General features: G+C 50.2%; 1 protein-coding gene across 4 annotated transcripts in view; it reads right to left on the bottom strand.

Annotated features, from left to right (window-relative positions):
* UBP1 (upstream binding protein 1) overlaps positions 1-8,360 on the bottom strand; it is a 32,571-nt gene extending 24,211 nt beyond the window's left edge. For 2 of the 4 annotated variants that reach the window (XM_020978526.2, XM_020978524.2), the window contains exons 1-2: positions 8,017-8,360; positions 1,912-2,063 (exon numbers count right to left, since the gene is read on the bottom strand). In XM_020978526.2, the coding sequence (XP_020834185.1) occupies positions 1,912-2,063; positions 8,017-8,183 (319 nt within the window). In that variant the 5' untranslated portion in view covers positions 8,184-8,360. The remainder of the gene's footprint in view (positions 1-1,911; positions 2,064-8,016) is intronic. The other 2 variants (XM_020978528.2, XM_020978525.2) reach the window with 2 other exon arrangements.
* Positions 8,361-17,103: the final 8,743 nt, after the last annotated feature.

The raw sequence follows: 17,103 nt of genomic DNA on the forward strand, positions 1-17,103 counted from the left end.
TATATCTCAGACTGGGCATTGTCTTGGGGAGGAAAGTGGGGAGGGAGGGGGAGAAAAATTTAAAACTCAAAAGCTTATGGAAGTGATTGCTGAAAATCCTGAAAAACAAACAAATAAATAAAAGGCTAAACTACAAGCTCCGGTCTTTTCTCACCCCTTGCTGCCCTCCTCTTTCTCCACGTGGCCACTGGCCTAAGAGACCCGTGTGGCCACTCACGTGGACACCTGGAATAACCTCCTAAGAGTGCCCCAACACCCACCCATCACAAAAGGTCTGTACCTCAACCTGCAAGAAGTAAATGCCCTGCCCTTCTCATCTTCAGACCCATCCCTCTCCACCACACCCTCTACCTCCTGCCCACAAGCCCTGAACTCCCCTCTTTCCCTGGAAGGCCCTCCCCTCCCCTTCTCTGAAGACACTGGCTTACGCTCCATGCCAAAGGAAGATCTGCGAGAACGGACTGCTTTGTGTGGTACTTCCTCTCTTGACATGGCTGGCGCAATGACTGGACAGTGCCCAGCGGGTACCTAACGCAGGTTTCCAATCATGTTGACCCAGAGACGTCCTATGGCTCTGGTACAAATCTCCAACAGAAGCTTCTGGTCAGGCCGGGACGCTTCTGACTCAGAGCAAACTGCGCAGGAAGTCCTCTGACGTGGGCAAGGCAGAGGCAAAAGCAGGAGTCTGCAGAAGAAGCCCAAATTCTACACAGTCAGCCGGCTCAGGACCCTCCCCTCGAGGCCATCCAAGGCCCATCTCCTAGAAGGTTCTTCCTGCATTAGGTAACTTGCCCCCCACCACAGCTCTCTTCTCCTCACGGCTTCCGCTGTTATCAGCCTCTTGGCGGTTTTTCTGTGGCTTCTCAACAGATAAAGAGCTCCTAATCCCACCCAATTCCCAGGAGCACACACTTAGGCCTAGAGTGGGACCACTCACCAGGCCAAACAAGACCAAGCACACTGACGCTTTGTCTGAGAGCTCTTCCCCAAGACAGAAGGCGCCAAAGGACAGGAAGCTGAGAATGCAAATGTAAACTACCAATGACCCCACACTAGTCCAGAGAAACGCTTCGCCTCACACCCCACGAACCAGCCTAGGTGACAAAAGTTGGGACGAGTCAATGGTGGAGGGTGAGGAGGAGACAGGCACGCTTGTGCATTGTTGGTGGAGATGCAGATCAGTATGACCCCCGTGGAAAGCAGTCTGAAATTATGCAAATAAACCAACACATCCATACCTTCACATCCAGAGATTCTACCGTCTAATACATACCCCAAGGAGGCCGAAGGGAAGAACAAAGTCCTCAGACAACTAAATATTCAGAGCAGCACTTTTTATGCAAAAGTAGACAAGCACTGGAAGCAAGGGAGAGGCCCACCAATCAGGGCGTGACCAAACAAGTCCGAGAAGCTTGGAGGAGCTCCATGAACTGATACACAGCGAAGAAAACAACAGACACGGTAACCACACCAAAACAAGAAAGCACAAAAGGATAAAGAGCAAGCCTGGCTCCAAAGGAGATGTGATAAGGTGGAAGGTTCACAAGGGCCGTGCGCGGCTTCAGTCTGGTAGGATGGACTCATCAGTTATGCAGACTTTTTTTTGTCTTTAAAGAATTCTTAACAGGGAAATCATGGCGATGTAAAAAAAAAAAAAGAGACATTAACAAAAACTCTTCTAAAAGGAAGAGAAGCCTTTCTCAAGGCCCATTTAGGCTAATTTCTGAAGAATCAGCATTGGTACCAACCGAACCAAGCAACCAATCCTGTGAGAGAAAAAAGGTGCTCTTTCTCATTGAGCCACTAGCTGTGTGCGTGAACACCCTCCTCTCGACAAGGCACGCTTGGCCCGACAGGCCCCGTTGCCCCATGCTGCCTCCTCCCCACGGGCCTTGCTGCCCCACCTCTCACCTTGGTTCAGGTAAGTGAGGCTTTCATCGTGCAGCTTGACCGCAGGGGACGTTGCTGCACACAGGATATACTGAAAGGGCGGCTGTTTGGGTTCACCGTCCAATGGAAGGATAGCGTCTTCCTCCTTGAAAATGGGTAGGGCCAACACATCACTGAAAACAAAAAAATTTTACTCATCAATGACATTAAGTTGGGTCTTAAGCATCAAATGGAATTATGAAATCAGGGAGCTCAGAAATGACACGTGACGATAGACTGAGTAGTAAAAGTGGTTATTACCAAGGGACCTTCCTCACAACCAGCACACGAAATAAATGCACAACTACTGATCTGACCTTAGAGATGAGGAAGGGACCCATGCAGGAGCCACCCACGGTGGGTGGGGGGTTCCTCAGCACTGCTTTCAGAAGACAATTGCATCAGTTTTGTCAGAGAAGGAGAGAAGGACTGAAGAGGCAGGAATGATTGACTAGCTCTTGGACAGGGATGGAGGGATCCAGGTTGAAGTCTTAATGCAGGCAGAAGAGGCAAGGTCTCCCTGGAACATTTACCCCCTTTAAGCGACCAGCCTATAAGGACCTGTGGCAGTCGAAGCGCACTGAAACCTTACAAACTGCCGCACATCTGCCCAAGGTCACTGGACCACAGATTAAAGGCTGGAAGGAGTACTAATGTCCAAACGCCTCATTTTAAAGAGGAAGGAAGCAAAGCTCAGTACTACTTTCTGCCTCAGGGAATAATGGGGCAGCCAGGGGACACCACAATGCACAGAATGCTGGGCCAGAAGTCAGGAAGATCTGAGTTCAAATCCAGCCTCAGATCCTTACTAGCCATGTGACCCTGGACAAGTTGGTTAACTCTTGTTTACCTCAGTTTCCTCATCTATAAAATGCCAATTTCAAAATCACCTACCACCCCGGGCTATCACGAAAATCAAATGAGATGGTAACAGTCAAGTGCTAAGCACAGTGCTTGGCATAGGAAGAGCTATATAAATGTCGGTTTTGTTTAGGCATGTCTGACCCTTCACAGCCCTGCGTCCATGGGGTTTTCTTCGCAAAGATATTGGAGCGGTTTGCCTTTTCCCTCTTCAGTGGAGTACGGCAAAACAGCATTAGGTGGCTCATCCAGGGTTACACAGGTAATAAATGCTGGATCTGAACCGAAGTCTTCCTGACTTCAGGCCCGATGCTCTATCCACTGAACCATGTAGGTGCCCCCTATGTAAATGTTCGCTATTATCACGAATAAGTGGCCCCGAGAGGATTCAAACCCAGGTCCTTCCATTCCAAATCCAGGATTCTCCCCACTACCCCGCTAAGAGTCATGCCCTGCCTCCAGCCCCTTTTGTTGGACATGCTCCTTCTGCTGGGCTTCCAAAGTCTCTCTCCTGACTCCCCTCCACTGCACCCTTGCTCCACCTCTGAGCCACTCACACTGAAAGTTCCCTCCCTGCCTATGGCCTCTACCTCCGACTGATCAGCTGGGTATTCCCAGAACCTCCATCTGAAGAAAGAAGCCTGGCCAACCATGTTTTCTTGCTGACTGCTGCTGAATGCCACCTTCCTTATGTGAAAAGTCATCACCATTTGACAGGAACCAGCCTCCCTGTCCTCTCACCCTGCAGGACCTTCCTTCTAAGGGCCCAAAACTCTTGGGTGGGTGGGGACTGTGGCTACCAGGCCCTTCAGGGCCATCCTCTGGAGGCTTCCAATAACGTCTTGGTCCAGGTAGGTAACCGGCCAGATATCCTTGAATCAGAACGATTGTTAAAATCATCCGATCTACACCAAATCACGAATGCTCCTAGGAGGAAGTGGAGGATGGGTTCTGCAACCCGAGAGCTGGCATAAAGGGACACACTTCAGCCCAAGTTATTCTTTTTAAATTTCTTCCTCTGGGCAAGAGAGCGTGGGGACTAAGCAAAAGCACTAGTAACTACAGAGGCACCTGAGAAAAAGCATGTGACTGCCAAAAGGAAAAGCCAGCCAGGCTGCAGAAACAGGCAGCATTAACTAGTAACAGCAGGAGACCTCAATGTATGCCTTTCAGACCCAGACAAACCCAACCAAGAGATCAACAAGAAAGAATTTAAGGACCTGAACAGAACTTCAAAAAGTGACGGACAACAGACGTCTGGAGTTTGCTGATTGAGAAAAGACAGCTGTATGTGACACCTTTACAAAAACTAACCATGCATTAGACTATAAAGACCTGACCAAAAAAAAAGTAGAAAACCAGACCTACTAAGCACATCATTTACTGACTGTAATATGATAAAAGCATTTTAAAGAAAGAGCCCAAAAGAAATTAAGAGACCAAAGCTGGCAGGCCAAAAATAAGATACGTAAATAACTAAAAACGACAGCAATGAGACATATGCCAAACCTTATGTAATACACCTAAAGTACTTCTGAAGGGAAGTTACATCTCTTTAAAAAACTGAGCAAATAAAAAATCCCCAATTAAATAATTAAATAGAAACCCTGAAAATTAAAGAGATTACTAAAATTGAAAGCAAAAAGATCATTGAACTAATAAAATTAGGAAAAAGTTTTTCAAAAGAACCTAACAACTAACCAGATTGTAAAAAGAGAAAAACTAAATTGTGTCACAATTTATATGAAAAATGAAAAAGCAGAACTTATAGCAATTGAAGGAGAAATCAAGAAAATCCTTAGAACCTCTCTTGCTCAATCATATGCTAACAAAACTGAGAGCTTAAAGGAAATAATGAAAGTGGCAGTGAGGTAGCAGGAGGAAGTTAGAAGTTAGGTGGTTCAGTGTATACAGCACTAGGCCTGAAGTCAGGAAGACTGAATTCATACCCAGCCTCAGACATTTAACTAGCTATGTGACCCTAGGCAAGTCATTTAATCTGCCTACCTCAGTTTCCCCATTTGTGAAAGGAGGATAACAGTACTTACTTCCCGGGGTTGTTTCGAGGATCCAATGAGTAACATTTGTAAAGCACCTGGCACATAGTAAGGACTTAATAAATGGGTGTTCCTTCCTTCCCATTCATTATCATCACTACTAGTTACATAGAGCTAGAAAAGCTAGAAACGGAAAAGAAAAAGAAACTGAGGGAATAAACACAGGCAAAGAGAAAACAATGCTCACTTTCTCTAAATGATAAGCTGATGCGCTCATTGCCATTCAATCATGTTTAGTCATGCCTGTCTCTGTGACCCCGTTTGGGGTTTTCTTTGCAAAGATGCTGCCTTTTCCTTCTCCAGCTTATGTTACAGGTAAAGAAACTGAGGCAAACAGAGGTAAGTGATCTGCCCAGGAAATAAGTGTCTGAGGCTGGCCTTGAATTCAGGAAGATGAAAGCCTGGTGCTCTGTGCACTATGGCGCCCCCTAGCCATCCTAAGTACATCCTAAGATGTCCTTACAGAACCCTAGAGTCAACTGAAAACTACTATTTTAATTACAAGGATACTTCAGCAACTTGAAAGATATGAAACAAATCAATGTACATCAGCATTCCTCCATATAATCAACCAAACCCAGCATGAAGAGCTAGGAAGAGAAATTCCCTTCAAAATCATTCCAAAACTTAGGATGAAAAATGCTCTCCACCTCCAGAGAAAGTACTAATGGAACCTAAATGCAGATCAAGCATATTTCTTAATCTTTATTATTCTTGATTTGTGTTTTCTTTTGCCACATGGCTAATATGAAAATGTTTTGCTGTTTGGAATTTGGACCTCAAAATTTAAAAACAAAAACATAAAAAATTTTTGCTTATATGTAATTGAGAAAAAAATTAAATGTTTAAAAAAATCAGTCCAAAAGATAAAAAAACTTGCAATTACCTTCAAAGATTCTATGAAGAGACTATAAATTTAACCATGAAAAGTACATAAATAGACCTAAATTAGAGAAACAGTAAATGCTCTAGACTGTAATAGAGCAAGTCAACAGAGCGTTCTTTAATATGTTAAACCTGCACATTTTAGACACTTGTACAACCCAAACAACCTCCATACCAAACTCCCCAAAAAAATATTTTAGACAGCTAGAGACCAATCTAAACAAAATTCATATGGAGGAACAAAGGTCAAAAATTTATGGAAAAAAATAGGAAGGAAAGGATCTGTCAGAATCAGATCTCAAACTGCACTACAAAGCAGTAATCATTAAAATGATTTCTTATTGGCTTAAAAAGAAGCCTTGGCAGCATCCTTTCCAGGGAGGTTGAGGCATGCATTGCCAGAGCTAGCTCAGTGTTTGGAAGGCTCCAAACGAAAGTGTGGGAGAAAAGAGGCATCAGACTGCCTCCCAAACTGAAGGTCTACAGGGCTGTATGCTGACCTCCTTGTTGTTTGCCTGTGAACCCTGGGCAGTCCACCAGCATGCCAGGACACGGAATCGCTTCCATGTGAACTGTCTTAGGAAGACTCTGAAAATCACCTGGCAGAAGGTGCCAGACACTGAGGTCCTTTCTCTAGCTGAACTGCCAAGCACTGAAACTCTACTGCAGAGTGTGCCACTGTGATGGGCCGGCCATGTTGTCTGAATGCAAAATGTACCCTTGTCTAAAAGACTACTTTATGGAGAACTCCCACAGGGCGAGCATTCACATGGTGCTCAGAAGCGATACAAGGACACTCTCAAGGCCTCTCTTGAGAACTCTGGGATTGAGTGCGTGTCGTGGGAGACGCTGGCCCCGGACCACTCAGCATCACAAAAGGAGCTGCACTCTGGGAGCGAAGCAGAGCTGAGGTGGCCAACTCGGAGAATCCAGCCCAAAGGTTCCCTCAGACCGTCCGACCCGTGTGGGTCGGATTGGTCACAGTCAGACCCACTAAAACCTGGCTCTGGCCCGGTGACGTCACACTTACTACGTGCCACACACTCCCTTGCCCTCAGGGAGTTCACAACCTGCAGGAGGAGACAAGAAGCAAACACAGAACACACACACAATAGTGGAGGAGCAAGGGGTTAGGGAAGGCTTTCTGCAGAAGATGGAATTTAAAGGGAGTCAGGGAAACAGCACTGGGCAGCAGGAGGGAGGGCGTTGCAGGCACTCAGACAGCCTGAGAAAATGCCTGCAGCCAAGATGGCAGGTCACTGCATTGAAGAGGAGGGGGTGGGGAGCGAGGGTTTTGTGTCTGATCACGGAGCTACTGACTGCAGAGAAAGGGGGGGCCGCTTTCCCCACAGCTACTGCCGCAGTCCAGGCTGACGTGATGACAGCCTGCTGCAGAGGGGGGAGGGGCGCTGAGCATGCGGAGGAGAGATGAGGTCAAACAGCTCCAACATGGGAGGGGGAGGGGGAGGAATGCGGATGACTGGGGACCCGGATGAAGGTGATGTATTCTGCACCAAAAGGAAGGGGAGGGGGAGAGCGCGGAGAAAAGACCGCATTCTGCTGCATTAAACATGTCGGCCAGGCAGGGGCTGGGCTATTGAATAGACGGCCCCCAGACTGATCCAACCGCCACCCCCCCACCCCCGGGATGCGGCCGAGATCTCCCCAGGGAGGGAGGACGGCTCGGGCAGATCCTGGGGCCGGGGGCGCCCTCGCGGGGGTCCGGCAGAGCAGACACAGGGGAGCCGGGGGGGGAGCGGGGGAGGGGCGCCCCGCCACCCCGGGGAGCGGCACGCGGGGGCCGGGCGGGGGATCCCCCGGGAAGGCTGCGGCTCCGCAGCCCGCCGCAATGCCGCAGACCCCCGCAGATGCCCCGCCCCGCCCCCGCCCTGCGCAGTGGGGGAGGGGCCGCGGGCGCCGCAGAGACGAGCTCTGCAGAGATGGGCTCGGCTGGCGCAGGCGGCCATCTTGGCCACCGACAAACAAGCGGGCTGCGGCAAACGTGACGCAACAGCCCGGCGTTCGGCAGACCCCGATCGGACCCTGATCGGACCGGGCCGGCGGACCCGCAGCGAGGTCCGCCGTGCCGCGGGCGTGCGCGATCTCCCCCGAGCCCCCCGAACCCTCCCCGAGCCCCGCCAGAACCCCCGAAGCCCTCCCGGCCGGCCCGCCCGGCAGGGGAGAGCCACCCCAGCCCCCCCAGGAGCCCCGGGGGTCCCCGGGGAAAGTGGGCGCCCACAGACCCAGTGCGGCAGCGGCGGAGGAGCGCGGCGCGGCGGCCTACCCGTCGCCGCTCCCGAGGCTCCCCGGCCACATCGGGGCGGCCGCACCCGCCCACCTCATGCTGTAGGCTCCGGCGCCCAGCTCCTGCCCGATGCCCGACAGGCTGGCGTCGAAGTCGTGCACCAGGCCCGCCTCCACGGCCTCGTCCATCTTCAGCACCCAGGCCATGGCGACGGCAGCGGTGGCAGCGGTGGCAGCGGCAACGGTGGTGGCAGCGGTGGTGGCAGCGGTGGTGACAGCGGGGGGCGGTCAGCGGGGCCGAGCAGGACCCGAGCACGATGGCAAAGACGCCCGCAGCCCTGCTCATGCCGCCCGCCCCGCCCCGGCCCGCCCGCCCCCGGCCCAGCCGCCGGCCCCGGGCCCGGCCCGGCCAGCCACGCGCATTGCGGGCCCCGCCGCCTCAGCCCTCAGCCCCGGCTCCCGCAGCCTCCGCAGCCGCCACACACAGTCCGCCACTGCAGCTGCTTCCGCTTCCTCCTGCCGCTGCCCTCTGCTCGCCCCGCCCGCCTCCACACCCTACGCATGCGCAGAGGGCACTGCGGCGCTGGCTGCAGGGCGGGGCGGCGCCTCCTGCGCTCCCCCTCCACATGCAGATTATTCCCAGATGCGACCCTGTCGAAGACAAACCGGAAATAGGGGCCGACTGACCCCCTCCCCTCCCCCCTCCGATAGATTGACAGGGAAACGGACCAATAGGGATCGCGTGCAGGGGGGCGGGGTCGGTGGGGAACTTTCCACTTCGTGGCCAGAAAGCAGAAATGGGCGCACGCCGGACACGTGCCTCCATAGGTGGCGGTGTTCTGGCCCCCACCACCCCCACCCGTACCCGCTTGGGGCGCCTCAGCCCCCCGGGAGGGGAGCCAGCTTCGTTCATCAGACTTGGCCAATGAGGCTCTGCTTCGAGGCGTGGAGGAGCGCCATTGGACGCTGGTGGGCCAGGGGGCGGGAAGAGGAGGGCTTACTCCCCTTCTCTGCCCGCACGTGCTACCAGGGAACCCAGGCTGGGTCCCCACCCTGCCCCGGCCTCCACTTCCCCCTCAATCTGACTCGAGGCCCCAGAGCTAGAATGCAGCACGTCCGTCTTGCATTTCACATTTATTAAGCACCCACTGTGTGCCGCCCCTGTATTAAGTGGTGGTGATACAAAGACCATTATTGCCCTTATCCGGGGTCTAGAAGTGGCCAGGAAGCCGAGCCTGACTGCTTGGGGCCGCCAGGGCCGACCAGGGCTCGAAGCCCAAGTGTTACTGGAGGCGGATGCGCCGCCGCCGCCGCGGTCACACCTAGACAAGCGCGTGCTTTCTGTCCCTGGCTCGTGCTGCAGGGAGAGAGATCGCTGCCTTCCAGCTGACTGTCCAGGGCTGCTGTTTCTCAGACGCCAAATATGCTTTATTCGGTGTCCGAGGCCTTTCGCACACTGGCTGCCCTGCTGTGCCCAGCAGCCCAGCCCATGGCAGGCAGTCCGTCCTCCTCTGCCCAGGAGACCCAAGGCCACCCCATGTCAGCTCATAGCCCTCTGCTGTGTTCCTTTTATTTACTTTTTACATGGTTTTTTTGTCGTTTGGTACTTTTGGGCGTGTGTGACTCTCCATGACCCCCTTTGGGGTTTTCTTGGCAGACGTACTGGAGTGGTTTGCCATTTCCTCATGTCCTTCTCCAGTTCGTTTCACACATGAGGAAACTGAAGCAAACTGGGTGAAGTGACTTACCCAGGACTACATAGCTACTAAGTGAGCTGGATTTGAACTCATGTCTTTCTGACTCCAGGCCAGGGGCTCTATCCGCAATACCTAGCAGCCCTTCTGTACACTTCCTTTCAGGCGAGTAAATTCCTAGAAGTTTGAATGGCTGGATTTTGTCTTTATGCATCTCTGGCACATAGTAGGGACTTAATGAGCGCTGCTTCTGGGACTGAGTTGAATCAGATCGTTTACTGCTGGGCCTCGGAGGAGAGGGGCGGGGCTTACTGCCCCCTCAGAGGCACAGAGCTGTGCCATTTTAACCAAAAACCCTTCCCAGATGTTTAATGCAGACAGCCAGCAGGCTGGCTGATAGGTGCCGACTGATGGTCTTCAAGATTGGCTTTGATAAATTAGAATCCTCTAGATTTGCAGGCTTGTACCTTTCGGGAACAGTGAATTCTAGGGGGTGAAGTTGCTTGTGGCTGAGTTTTGGTGATAATCAGTCAACTGATGCTCTCCTCTTTACTGCTGCTTCATCCAAGGAGATTGTGAGATAGGAGCATTTAGCACTGGAAGGACCCTCAGAGTTGGGTCATGGACTCCCCTTCCCCCACAACCCCTCACTCTACAGAGGAGGCTCCTGAGGAGGGTCTGTCTCACGCTTGGAGGGGAATCCTCAGCCCTTTTCCCTCTGGCCTGTTGGCTCAGCATCCTTCACACAGAGCTCTTGCTACTAATCAAAATTCATTTCCATATCCCTTGGGAGGGAGAGAGGGAGAGGGGGAGACAGACAGACAGAGAGAGATAGAGAGAGGGAGGGAGGGAGGGAGGAAGAGAAGGAGAGAAGGGGAGAGGGAGAGGGGGAGAGAGAGAGAGAGACAGAGAGGGTGGGAAGGAGAGGGAGAGAGACAGAGAGAGAGAGGGACAGAGAGAGAGAGGGAGGGAAGGAGAGGGGGAAAGAAAGAGAGAGAGAGAGAGAGAGAGAGAGAGAGAGAGAGAGAGAGAGAGAGAGAGAGAGAGAGAGACAGCATGAAATCAGAAAGGTTTTTGTTGGGACTGTGTCCGGGAGCAGGCCAGAGAAGATGGCACCCTTTGGGGCAGTTTCTCCCCTCCCTCCTTCAGGTTCCTAATGGCCAGTCTGACATTCTAGGGGACCCCTCCCCACTCTCCTGCAGCAGCACCCATATTGGGGGCCTCTTGGAGAACACTGCCCACTTTGCTCTGGTCTTGTTACAAACAGCACTAAGAGATGTAGCAGAAAGCCAGGGCATCTTTCTTCACCAGTCATAAAACTACCCCTCCTGGTGCCCATCGAAGAGGCACTCTGGGACCCATCCTGACCTAAGGTAGGGGCCCCTCTTCCCACTGGGGCCAGCTGGTGTGCAGAGCCTGCAGCAGGCAGGAAAGCACCTGGATGCCTCACCCTACTCTTGCCTTCTCCTCAGGCTAGTAGCCCAGGTCGGGGAGCTGCCCCTTTGGGCAGGGGGAGAAGCCCTTTTGGAAGGCTGCTGTTGGGCAGCCTGAGCTCTACGGGGGCCACCTGAGTGCAGTCTGGCCGGGGCCCAGCCCTGGACCCTCTGCTTCCCTGACCAATGATGCTAAGTAGATTCAAGGTGGGTGGCCCAAGGCCAACTATCCTTGTGATCAGAACGCAACCTCTCACGTTCTGACTTTCTCTGTGCCTTTCCTTGACCAACCAACTCTTCATGTTTGGCCCAGCCCCTCAACTCGCCAAGTTTCTGCCAGGCCATCTCCCCTGCACTGGCTACTCTCTCCTCTTTTTTCCCCATCCTGACCTTGGTGAACCAATCCATCTCCATTTTGAGATTATGCGCTGCTGAAGGAAGGTGACTGGGTCCACTCCAGACTGATGCCACACAGCCACCCCTGCACTTCCTAGAAAAGCCTCCTGTCTCGACCTCCACACCTGCTCCTGTAAAGCTTGTCATGCCTCCTCAGACCTCCCGTGGCTCTCTTCCCTTCCCCCCTCAGCTGAGAAAATTGCCTCATGTTGTACATAACAAATGGAGGTCACTCGATGTGAGCTCCGTCTTCCTCCTCTCCTATCACCCAGGTGCCTTCTGCCCCTCTCTCTTCCTTCACCCCTGTCTCTCTGGACGAGTGAGTGGCCTGACCCCTCTCCCTGCTCCAGGGATTCCATTCCACCCTCTTTCCTCAGCAGACTGCCCCTCCCCCATCCTTATTTTCCACCTCTCCCTGTCTATGGCTCCTTGCCCTCACCTCCCCTATCTTGGCAAAGACCCTCGCTCGATCCCGCCATCCCTGTGTGAGAATACCCCCGCGCTTAATGTGTCTGTTTTCTGTACGTTACCGTACCAGGCAGGTGCTCTGGACACAGTAAACAACAGCGACTACATTGGCTGTTGGGCAGGAGCCAGCCTCTAGCAGGTTTGCTTTTGATCTGGGCAGCCAGAAGGACCAGAAGACCAGCTTCAGAGGGGTTAAATATTGCGCGAGCTTTCTTCTTCTTCTTCTCTGTACCAAGGGGTTCCTGATAATGGGAGCACCAACTCCTACAGGATCCCCTGATCACCTTCTCGAAGGGGCCGGCAACACCCCCTACGTCTCAATGGGGGCCAGTCATATTCCCCAAATCCCAAATTCCCACTCACTCCTGACTTACACAGAAGCACACAAAGATGGCAATTTGCTAGCAATAAGCTCACTGGTTAACTTTAGCAACGTCATCATAACAGCACAATGCGAGTGTAGTAAATATTATATTGTGTCATCCCCATATCTCACTGCACAGTCGCAGTAGAAACTGTTTACAACCACGACCCTGGGAACTGTTATCTGTAATCTTGAGGACCAATAGACTGTTTGGGCCATGGATCCTGGGAATTGTTATCTACAAAAGATAACAAAATCCTCCTTACTTACAGGCATTTAATCAGGAGCCTGTAATGAGCCTTTGCAGTGTTCCCTTGCTGAGCTGTGCCCCCCAAAGCGGCTCAAACCAGCCCTGTAGTCAGCTGTTTCTATAAAACGAACAGCTTCTGTGTCCACCTGTTCCCAAGAAAGACTGTCCATTCTTTACCCTGGGCCTCCCCTGTGTGATTTTTTTTCCTTTGCGGTTTTTAAGCATAACTTGTCCCTGCCTCTTCCAGGGGGCAGTCCACATAGGGGATGTGATTTTCCTCCTAATAAAACTTTTCTGTTTTCGACTCAGTGTGGACTCTGCATTTTGAGGGGCTTCACTTGGTTGACATTTCTGGTGTCAGAAGTGGGATTCACCATAGTGAAGGGCTTCTGTGTGACTTCTGGAGGGGTAATCCAGGTGGTTTGGTGCAAGCTCAAGCTCTATGATGTCCAGCCAGTAATTTCCATTGCCCCCTGGATGAGGGGGAGGTGGTGCATTAAGTGCCTCCCTCCTTGAATCCTGAGCACCTGTCTCTTTTGGTTGAGTTCTTTTACTAGGACAAAAAGAGGTTGGCTATCTGGGGATGCCAGGACTTCGAAAGGCCTGGTAGAGGTAATGTTGGTCAACCACTAAGCCCAGAAAGGCTCCAGGATTTGTGGCCACAGGGTGGAAACCTGTGAAGGCTCCACAGAAGAGGAACTGGTGAAGACCCACAGGCTGGGACTGATGAGTCCCAGGTTTTCCAGTTTGCTAGGGTTGGGGGCTGATTAAAGCCCTGGCTTAATTTAGGTAGTCCATGTTACTTGGTAAAAAAAAAAGAAAAATTCCAGAACAAAGTCAGAACAATTTCCTATGGGTAACCAAACATCTCAAGATGCTGAAGCTATCCCCCCCCCATCCCCACCCCCAAGGGGGACAGCAGCTGGCCATATGTCTCTACATCATGGGCCTGAAACCTGCAGGGATTTAACTAATTGGCAGAAATTGACCTAAGATAACCCCCATCATTGTTGGTTAACTTGGGGTGGTTTTCATCAGGATAAAATAAATTACTCTAAGAAATGTCTTGATGGGAGCAGCTAGGTGGCACAGTGGATAGAGCACTGGCCCTGAAGTCAGGAGGACCTGAGTTCAAATATGGCCTCAGACCAAACACTTGACACTTACTAGCTGTGTGACCCTGGGCAAGTCACTTAACCCCGATTACTTCACCAAAAAAAAAGAAAGAAAGAAAGAAATGCCTTGATGAAGCCAGTAAGAAAATTAACCCTGGATGAGATGATGTCAATAAATGGCTACTAAATAAGAAATCTCTTACAACTTGGATTCCTTTAAGGAAAACTTAAATACAATTGTTATCTATATCAATGTCACAAATTCCATGAGGCCATTGTTGAATCAGGAAGAAGCTTTATTAATGACCTGGGAAGGCTGGGCATCTCACATGTGTGCTCACACACATGTGACAGCCCATGTGTCGACAGATGCACACCTCTTTATTCCCTATTCCCTATTCAAATTTCCTTCCTGTTTCCCCATTCGCTGGGTACTATAGAGGTTACAGTCTGTCCAAAGCGCCTAATTTTCCCATGTGAGTCTCCACCCCTAATTACATCACCCACTCCCCACAGTTTGGAGAACACCCCTTTTGATGTTAATCTATACCTAACCTTAGAACCGGTTTCCCACCCATTAGTCTATTCATCACCAAGTGTGTTTTCTTATTCTAACTCCCTTTGTTCAACTTCCACCTAGCCTCTAGACTGCATTCCTTTTCACTAGACTTCTGCAGAAATAATAATTAAAAAAAAAAACCTATTTCTCACCTTCACTCCCAGTTTAAACTGACTCCAACCTCTGATTGAGTGAAATGCAGTAGCAACATCCGTATATCCCACAGAATGGGGACAGGAATGGGGAAAGAGCCAAAGAGAAGATGTCCACCCTCTAGTATGATACTCAGAATTATGTTGCTCAATGAAAACAGGAGGTCAAGGGCTCACTCGTGTGCGTGTCAGACCAGACCTCCTCTCCCAGAAAGATTCACCCTCTTACTCTGAGGATGAGGAAGGGAAGGGGTGAGGGTCAGGTTAACCCCAACTCTAATCCCTGAGGCCATGGCCCCAACACACCTGTTCCCTTTTAAAATCAAGAAGAAGTCAGAGGTCAGTACTCTGACTTATTTCTTTAAATTGACTTTTGTAGGGAGCCAACATGGTGGAGTAAGAGGTGAGTCACTCTTACCTCCCTTATTAACCTCTGAAAGCCCAGAAAATATTGCCCCAGGAAAAACCCCAGAATAGCTGAACCAGAAGAAAGATGGGGTGCAGCAGTCCAGTAGCCCAGGTAGCTTGAGGGATTAACTGGAAAGGCCCTTCTTGCCCTGGAGGAAGGAAGCAGTACAGAAAGGGAGGCATCTCAGGAAGCTAGGGGAAAGCCCCACCTCAGCATACCAGGAGGAGATCCTGAAACCCAGGTGGTGGAGCAGGCAAACACCAACACCTGAACCCCCTGTGTCGCAATGAGGGTGGGGGAACTGGTGGAAACCAGCTTGGAAAACCACCAGGTGCCTCAGCATTCTACAGCAACCAGCTCTCCAGTGCCTCAGCAAATCTAAGGGAAGCAGTGCTCCAAGGGGCCCCAGGCACATAAACACTCTGCAACATCATCTGAAAAGAGCTGAAGAAAGGGAAAGGAAGGCAAGGCCCCAGTGAGTGGGAAATCTCCAGAAGACACACTACCCAATCCTATCCCTAGAGTTCCAGTGTTGCTGATTCCAGCCCCACACCAGGTAAGCTGCCAGAACCCTACAGCCTCCAACTTCCAACAATGGAGGCCCCAGCACACAAAGCCAGTGACCAGGCCCTGGGCTCCCAACACAAGAAGCTTGGGTCAGTGCCCTCTGCTCCCCAGCAGGAGAGCTCAATCTCTTTAAAGGCCAGGAAATAAGTAAATACCATGAGCAAAAAGAAATGTATGACAGATTCTTATTATGGGAAGAGAGAAGATCAAGGCAGAAATTCTGAAGAGGACAGCGTTGTCAATAAACCCACGTCTGGAACCTCAAAAGGCAATTATGAACTGGTCTAAGCCCAAGAAGAGCTCAAGAAGAATTTTAAAAGTCAAATGAGAGAGGGAGAAGAAAAAAATGGGAAAAGAAATGAGAGGTATGCAAGAGAAAGTCAATAGCTTGGAAGAGGAAGGACAAAAAGTAACTACAGAAAACAAGTCCTTAAAAAATACAATGGGGGGGAGCAGCTAGGTGGCATAGTGGATAGAGCACTGGCCCTGAAGTCAGGAGGACCTGAGTTCAAATTCAGCTTCAGACCAAACACTTGATGCTTACTAGCTGTGTGACCCTGAGCAAGTCACTTAACCCCAATTACCTAAAAACAACAACAACAATTGGCCAACTGGAAAAAAAGTACCCTGAAGAAAACAAGTCCCTAAAAATTACAATTGGCCAAATGGGGAAGGAGGTACAAAATCTAATAGAAGAAAACAATTTGTTAAAAATTAGAATTGGGCAAAAGGAGGCTAATGACTCTATGAGAGAGCAAGAACCAGTCAAACAAAAACAAAAGAATGAAACAATAGATGAAAATGTAAAATACCTCATTGGTAAAATAACCGACCTGGAAAATCGACCCAGGAGAGACAATTTAAAAATTATTGGTCTACCTGAAAATCACAATGAAAAAAAGAGCCTGGTCAGTATCTTTCAGGAAATCATAAAGGAAAACTGCCCTGAGGTCCTAGAACCAAAAGGGAAAATAGCCAAAGAAAGAATCCACTAATCACCTCCTGAAAGAGATCCCATGTTGAAAACATCAAGGAATATAGTAACCAAATTCCAAAATTACCAGGTCAAAGAGAAAATGCTGCAAGCAGCCAGACAGAAACCATTTAAATATCATGGAACCAGAGTCAGGATTACACAGGACCTTGCAGCTTCTACATTCAAAGACTGTAGTTCATGGAACATGATATTCCATAAGGCAAAGGAGCTGGGATTACAAGCAAGGATCAACTACCCAGTGAAAATAAGCATGATCTTTCAAGGGAGGAGATGGATATTCAATGAAATAGGGCACTTCCAAACCTTCCTGATGAAAAGACCAGAGGTCAACAGAAAATTTGATCTTCAAATACAAGACTCAAGAGAGACATAATAAGGTAAAACGGGACAGAGAGAAACCTGTTGTTAATAAGGGCAAACTGTTTACATCCCTACAAAGGAAGATGACACTTGCAACTCTTGAGAACTGTATTGTTATTACACCATGTTAAAGGGTATACATAAAGGGGGTGGGTATAAATTGACTTTGATGTAATGATGAAAATAATCTGATCAAGTGGGTTAAATAGATCCAAGTAAGTAGATTAATCTGATCCAAGAAAATGTACTGAGAGAAAAGAAAAGGAGGAGGCAGACAAGGGTAAATTACATTATAGGAGAAGGCACAAAAAACCTGTTACAGCAGAGGGATGGAAGGGAGGGAGATGAGCATTGTTTGAACCT

This window comes from Phascolarctos cinereus, unplaced genomic scaffold, assembly GCF_003287225.1.
Source record: "Phascolarctos cinereus isolate Bilbo 61053 unplaced genomic scaffold, phaCin_HiC Scaffold_4;HRSCAF=312, whole genome shotgun sequence".
NCBI classification, from domain to species: Eukaryota; Metazoa; Chordata; class Mammalia; order Diprotodontia; family Phascolarctidae; genus Phascolarctos; species Phascolarctos cinereus.